The sequence below is a fragment of the Nilaparvata lugens genome, chromosome 4 (assembly GCF_014356525.2).
Source record: "Nilaparvata lugens isolate BPH chromosome 4, ASM1435652v1, whole genome shotgun sequence".
Classification (NCBI taxonomy): Eukaryota; Metazoa; Arthropoda; class Insecta; order Hemiptera; family Delphacidae; genus Nilaparvata; species Nilaparvata lugens.
The window spans coordinates 18,718,310-18,726,462 of NC_052507.1; the positions used below are offsets into that span (position 1 = coordinate 18,718,310).

Genomic DNA, 8,153 nt, shown 5'->3' on the forward strand with positions numbered 1-8,153 from the left:
CAAATTAACATTAAAATGTCCACTTAAAAATTCCCACTTTAATATTTATGGTAGTAAACTTCAGGACATGAGAAATCAGCCACATTGAATGCTAGACTAAATATTATGAATGAACTCTTATACATAAATGGACTTCCATGGAAGAAAGAATCAGTGGATTGGCTGCTTTTACACTTTTGAATAAGTGAAACAAAGAGTAAAGCTGCGTTTACACCAAAGTTATTAACAAAATGTGAACATTTGATGAACATATGTGTTAGTCAAGTTCCGTTCAATCTAATAGAATCCATAAGGATTAAGCTATCAACATTTTGCCAATAACTACTCTGCGTTTAGAGAAGAATTTATTTTCAGATGTGGTGGATCTATGTATTTGCGCCTTTGGTGTAAACCAGCTTAAGCGATAGGTTATGGCAGAAATTCCAGAGTAAGCAAGAGATCCATGGAGTCAACCAATCCCAAATAGACTTGATTTAGAATTCTATTTTCAATTGCATCAAGCAAATGCAAAAATAACATGATCACTGCTAATTTGATAACTATCAACGAGAAATATTAATTGCTAATGGATAAAGTCGAGGTCGACTCTTCAGCCCCACTCAATATTCCACAAAATTCGCTGCAATTAGTCTACTATTCTACAGAGCACTCCCAACACATCAATTAATAATTCAAATGATTAGACTCAATAATTTTCATGCCAAGCTGTGGCCTAATTTCTTTATTTATTGCTGATAGAGGGCAGATCATAAGATGCTCCTAGCAAATAGTAGGTCCGTGATACAAAAATTTGAGCTGAGTCTCATCTCTGAGATAACTTTGAGAGGAAAAATTGATTATCCAAGTGGCAGCTTATTGAAACAGAAATTTTCATCGTTTGTTGAAAACTAAAGAGAGGAAGAGAGAAAATTAACAGCTGTGGTTATAACATTTAGCAATATAATTTGAAAACATTGCATGATTCAATAAAAATATTCCCTGATGTCAAGATGAGTGCATAAGAACAACATTCAACAGAGTTGAATGTGTTGTTCAAACTGAGGTGATAGCAGCGCAACTTATCATCACACTTTCTGGCAACGATTTTTGGGTAACTAAGTATTTGAATGAAACTTGAAACGGTCCTATATACAATAACATTTTCATCAAGGGAGAGCACCTTTTCGGATACAAAATTTTATGACAGTGACGAGACTATATTAATTTATTATTCAAGTTATATTCAGCAAGCAATTTTTGTTTGTATGATGGATCTCAAAAACGATTATAACGGCTTTGGTAGAATTCAGGATATAAATATTTTACTAAAATAATCTGATCATTAAATTCCCGTAGCGAAGCACGGGTACCCTGCTAGTCTTTCATATAATTATTAGAATGACGTATCTGCAGGTACCTTGGCTATATATTACCATAGTAGTGCAATTGAACCTTCCATCCGGCAATGTTTGTGTAGGCTATAGTGTAAAAACTTCATTCCTTCATCCATCATCACTGTATGTGATAACACTAGTAGTTATGTGAACAGTAGACCTCACGCAGGATTCTCATCCACAAGTACCTGATTGAAGCTATAGACCTTATGGAAATACAACTATAGACTGTATATCTATAATATCGGTATCCATATTAGGTAATCCTTAGAACCATAATCCTTATCAGGTATCCTTAGGTACTCTAATCCTTAGTAAATCCTCTAGTCTCTCAAATTATTTTCTACCGACTGGTCTTATTTATTTATTTATTTATTTATTTATGGAGACAACAGGTTACCCCGAATGTGTCTCCTTCACAACAAATACAACAATACAAGATACAATACGTTAAATACAACAATACAATGAAAAAAAAAAATAAACAAAGTAACTTTCAATTGCAATATTGTTAAAAGGAAAAAAACTATAGAAATACAATAGAAGGAAAAAAAAATAGATGTATACAATAAAATAATTATAAAACGGAATATAGAAATGAAAAGGTTCTAAAATTAAAATAAAAATGTTACAAAGAATGGATAAAACTAACAAATGAATGTCAGAGGACTGGTACCTGCCAATGAAGCAACAGAATGAGTAAGATGTACGAGTACATAGTGCAATAGATACACACCTATATACAGCAACAAATAATCGACAACACGACTGAGCAAGGATATCTCACAATAGACTGTTTAATATTCTATAAAATTTTTCACGAGAGAACCAGAAGATGTCCAGTTGCCCAGAGAAACAGTTGAAAAGTCTTTGAATTCTGTTGACTGGAGAATTATAGTGACTCACAGTTCTGGACCGGGGCACAAAAAAAGAGAAAGTGGAGCGACGTGATATGGTAGATATATAAATATTTACATATGAAAGCAAATATGGGGAATCTATTTTATTATTTAATAAGCTATGAAGAAAAATTAAAGACTTAACATCTCGTCTTGTTTTTAATGATTTCAATTGAAACATATTTCTCAGAGTGTCAGAGGGAAAGTCAAACGGACAATTGAGATTGAATTTTCTGAAGTGAATGTACCTTAAAAATTTATTTTGTAAACGCTCCAAAAGTAGCACTTGATCATTACAATGAGGGTTCCAAATTTCAGACGCATACTCAAGAATACTTCGGACAAGAGATTTATACAGAAATATTATGGGTGAGACATCATTGAAAGGTGAACATGTTCTCAGGATAAACCCCATCTGCTGATTGGCCCTACTACACAAAAGGTCTATATGTTTATTGAATGTAAAATCAGAGCTGTAAATCACACCCAGGTCCTTAAAAGACTCTACCTCCTCCAACGGTACACCATCAATACTATAGATGCATCTGTGTGAAGCTACCTGCCGGGAAAATGATAAAGTTTTGCATTTAGCTATATTTATTCTAAGGCCATTATTCATACTCCATACACTTAGTTTATCAACATCCATTTGAAGGCTAAGGCAGTCATCAGGGCTCAAAATCGCTTTGTACAGCTTCACATCATCTGCATACATCAGACAGGATGAACCATCAAAGACAGCAGGGAGATCGTTTATGAATAGAAGGAAGAGAAGTGGTCCAAGGTTAGAACCCTGAGGCACCCCAGATGTACAGTTGAAAGTTCTAGACTTGAAATTATGTACTCTAACATACTGCACTCTTGAATTCAAATAGCTCTCAACAAGATTTGCCAGGCTTGTACAGAAACCAATCGACTTTAGTTTTTTAACTAATATTCTGTGATTGATTGAATCGAATGCCTTTGAGAGATCCGTATAAACAACATCACTTATCGCTTCTATGCCAACATTACCTTCCTTCATCCTATCCTTTCTCACCTACTACCTTATTCTCTTCACGTTTCCTGATACGGTACCTTTTTCACCCTCTCAAGTAAGAATACAAACTTGGTGATAAGGATACAAAGTACACAAACATGGTGATAAGGATACAAAGAATACAAAAATGGTGATAAGGAGGGAACAGAGCTGATAAACGAAACTTGAAGAGGAAGAAGATATGTCAATAATTAGGAGGTACAGGAGGAGGAGAAGGGGAAGAAGATTGAAGGTTTTGGTAGTACATAGATTGGTAATCATAGGTAGTTGCAAAATCTTTCCTCCACTTTTTTTCGCACCACAGTTCTTGAATAGTACCTTATTACCTATATTATGATTGTTGTTATTTTTTTGCATGTATTTTTTCTCTATTTGTATTGTATCTTGTGTGTGCAAATGCAAATGAATGAATAAATTGAATCGAAAGGTAGACGTGTGCAACATCCAAATCCCCTCTGAATATCAATATTGTTGTTAATATATAATTATATTGAGTAGTTGTCGCTGAGTCGCTGTTGACACGATTATGGTTTGTTTTTTATTGAAACGAATTGTTGTTGCAGAGAGGAGAGAGAGTGCCTGCAGCTATTCAGCGGGTTGAATAATGAGCGAATCTTACCGCGTAGTCAGCAGCAGCAGCATAATCAGCATAATCAACAGCGAGCTATTCGCACTAGCTCAAGTCCCTGCCGAGCAGCCAGGTGTCGACTAGACTTATAGCATACCTCCAATTTCTAGACAGACTACCTACTCCAAGTGCGTGCAATTAGGATAGGTTGAAAGTGCAGGTTAGGTTAGTTTATGTTAGGTTAGGCTGAGTCTAGCTTAATTTAGGCTAAGTGTGTATTATAAAGCTCCTACCGTGATAAAATGGATGCAAGTTTTGTACAAAGTGTTTCTAGAGTAGAGTAGTATAACTCCCTACAAAAACTTCTACATCGCTATTGTCTTTCAGTATTTTTAAAGCACTTTTGAAACTATATTGTTATTTTTGTCAAGTATCAAATAGCCTGAAAAGATCTATATTTATGTATTAACTCTCTTATTATAAACTCAAATTATATTTGAAAAATTTCTATAACTAGGCTATACCAGACCCTGAGGCCTAGTTCTTATGATAAGTAGTGGAGAATTGTTTTAAGGTGTAGTATAATATTCCAAAATATGGCTTGACCGGCCAGCAAGTGGACTGAGAGCAAGGGGAAGCCTCAAACCTCTTTACGGTTTCCTGCCTGGTTGAGGGTTCAAATCCTACCCACAGGCATGGACGTTTGATTAGCTCATCATCTCATTTCATTACTCAAGCACAAAAAAAGCTTATTATGTGGACATCCACAACTTTCTCGATTCAATTATTTTCATTTTCATAGCCAAAAAAATAAAAAGTTGGTAAACTTACTTTACATTGTCCAGTCATAAATGAGTGCCAAAAAAACCCACTATGGGATCGAATTCGAAACAGGTCATAACTATTTCTAATAGACAAATTTTCTGCTAAGAGTCCCCACTCCCTGAAATACCTCAAACAGTTTCACTCTGTTAGGTTTTCGTAGATCGCTGATAAATCAGCTTCCAATTTGGTTATCGATCTGAATTTGATTTCATTGTATCCAAGATATAGTTTTCCATAATTGTTTCCCCCATTAGTTTTTGCATTTAATTTGAGCGTTTAGGAGTTATTGCAAAATAAAGTGAGAAAAGTTCAAATTTTAGCTTAACAAATTTTTACATTCCAATTTCGCAATCCTCAGTAACGTTTTTGTTAGTTGTTAAACTAAGAAATATTTTAAATGAAAGTTTTTTAAATAGAATATTATGAGTAAGTAGGTACCAATACTTTGAAAAAATATTGATTTGTAGAACCCACATCTGAGGGTAATCATTCTACTTACCGCACTGTACAAAATATAGGCTATAATTGACAAAATTTGAAGGCCTTGTGACAACCTGTCCACTGAAGCGCTTTCAGTTGAGTTTTCCTTTCATAAGGAATTATGACAGTCATTATTGAGTTACTACCTAATCTATAAAGTGAGCACCATCAGTATCTCTCAAGCCTCAATTGAGCCTAATTGGTAGTTCTTTACAAAACAATTGTGTACTCAAATTAAATAACGATGTTGTGTGGCTGTGTTTAGACTTTACCGTTCAATAATTCATATCAATCTGAACATTGATTTAGGTTGAGTATAATCTCTTTCGATTTTTAAACGTCAGTACAGGTTTTATACAGTGTGTTTATGAATGAATATCTGGGTTATAATTAATTGTTCGTCATATTTACATATTTTGAACAAATATATATACAGTAATAATTTAATAAACTTACTGTTATGAAATGATTTGTCAAATCTCAAGTGAAAAAGCAAACTTAACCACTTTTGTTTGTTGACACTAGCGCGCATATGGGTGCAATATTTCGCTATGATTTGATGGAATACCGTAGGTAAAATGCCACTGTACCTATAAGCGCTAAGTAGGATGTGCTCCAATGACAAAGCTTGCTATGCATAGCCTCCATGCTCTAATGATCTAACATCAAGCAATTTCTATCTTTGGGGCTACATCAATGATCGTGAGAACATAATGGCATTTAGAAAGATATTCTATCACACACTATTCATAATATAGGCTATTTCAACTCCACAATGTCTTCGCTAGCTGATCTAGTTGAATTATGAAGCCGTTTTGAAGCAGCTATTAGACTACTATAAATAATACTGAAGACACTACACATATCAAAGGACGGTGTATGGGAATAAGTACCGTACCGTACTCGACAATAAAATGATGTGTAGGCCTACTATTTGTGACAAATAGTAAACACGTTAAACTTTTTTAAGGTTCTTGATATTTAATTTTTATATGCTTTTTCATGTATTACTACTTATCTTACTCGACTATGAACTGCTAGGTATTACTTAATTCCTAGTAAATTTGAGGAGTGTATATCATTACCGTATATTATTATAATATGTCAAGACTTTCCTTCATAAATACTCTGTATAAAAGATATTCTATAGATATTTGGCTCATAAAACACATCGAATATGCCCGCAATCTTCTTGTATAGGCTACGGTACTAATTGTAAATATTGGAATATTTCTTTATAGCTTCAAATTTCTAAGATAATTCAATACAGTACGGTAATTATAATTTTATAGTCATAGATTAAGGAATATGAAACACACTGAGTGTTGATGGATGGTATTTAGGTGTTTGCTCAATTTTTTACATTCCTTTTGTTTCAATAATTGAAATTGGAATGACATTTATAATTATGTTACCTTGCAATACAAAAGATGTTTCTGTACCTCAAAACTCTGGTTGTTTTTAAAACGTGTGATTATCATGGCTGAGATATAATTGTTAACATACAGAATAACAAATTCAAGTACAACGTTGTGATGTAGATTTATGTTTTATTGCACAGACTTTTATATAATAATAGGCCTATATAAAAGTAGCCTATATATTATAAATTATGTGTAATAGAAAATATATTTCTGAAATAACATGAAAAATATTTTTGTATTCGATTCAGCAATCCAAGTGCAAGACAAGAGGAATACAGTATTTCAGTTATAACGAAAGCTTTGTGATTCTATCAAGATCCTTTGTGTACAGTAGACAGAATAAGGCTTTATTAAATAGTACATTGACCACAAATTGGAAAAAACGATTTGACAATTAAATTTGAATTAATGTGTATAATTGTTTATAATTGCATCAGTCACTATTAACATTTGAAAATTTGTATTGATTATTGATATATTTTGATTGAAAAATGTATAGGATATAAGCATTGAATATATTAAAATGTATTGTTCATTGAAAACTCTACGTTATTGATTAATCAACCTCCAAGTTATTATCAATTAAAAATTCAAAAAATACGAATCCAACATCAAATTATGTAGGCATACCTAGTCAACTCTACCACTAATCTTGTGAAGTTCATTAATAATCGAAGGTTTGGTGATCATGTTGAGATCTTTGTTGGTACACATAGACGAATTATATTGTAAAGTTATAATTTTGATGCTCAAAATTCAGTTTGTGGAGTTGGCCTTAGAAGCAGCCCCCCATCCAGCGGAAGTATTGTATGTCACTTATCAAATCTAACCGACTGCTGACCACTTAACACCATAGAATTAACAATCTGGCTAAAGCCCTTCTATTTTAATACGTTAAACGCGAATATTTTGCGTGAATTAGGATACATAGAACGAACATATTTTTACAGATTGGATACTGTACCAATATTAAATGATTAGACGATATATCATTGACTATATTTATTGAAATGAATCTTATCATGACAAGATAATATCAAGCGTTTTATCCTTTCAACTTGTATTTTCAGTCTTGAATACGGTATGCTTTTAGATGAAAATCAGATTCACTTCTGGAGAGAATTCAAAAGACTGATTTTGATGTAGAAATACTGTTGCTTTTGTTTCAGTATCTTTCTTATCATCTTCATTATTTACAAGCTTTTAATTTCTCATTTTTTATATTGAAGCATTTTCCCCATTAATTCCTATCTCAAGTATGATGGTGTAATATAGAAATATATATATCTGCTAGTATATATCAGTATAAAGTACTAGCGGTTGAAGAAATATATAGGGCCTATACTGTATATACGGTATATATCATCAGTAGTATTCATCAGTTATTGTTCTTGATTTGTGTATTCTTCTGGATGGCGGAATTCGTACAATGGTTTCATTTATTATGAAAAGCTCAGGAGACTGTATTTTATACTAATGTGGAGCGATATCTGACAGCTCACCCAGTTTTGCACTAGATAGGAAATGCTATAGGCTACTACTATT

The 8,153-nt window shown here is 33.1% G+C and overlaps 1 protein-coding gene across 7 annotated transcripts in view; it reads left to right on the forward strand.

The window, feature by feature from the left end:
* LOC111055321 (annetocin receptor) overlaps positions 1-7,155 on the forward strand; it is a 188,185-nt gene extending 181,030 nt beyond the window's left edge. For all 7 annotated transcript variants that reach the window (XM_039426848.1, XM_039426852.1, XM_039426853.1 and 4 more), the window contains one exon: positions 3,875-7,155. In XM_039426848.1, coding sequence (XP_039282782.1) covers positions 3,875-4,031 — 157 coding nt within the window. In that variant the 3' untranslated portion in view covers positions 4,032-7,155. The remainder of the gene's footprint in view (positions 1-3,874) is intronic.
* Positions 7,156-8,153: the final 998 nt, after the last annotated feature.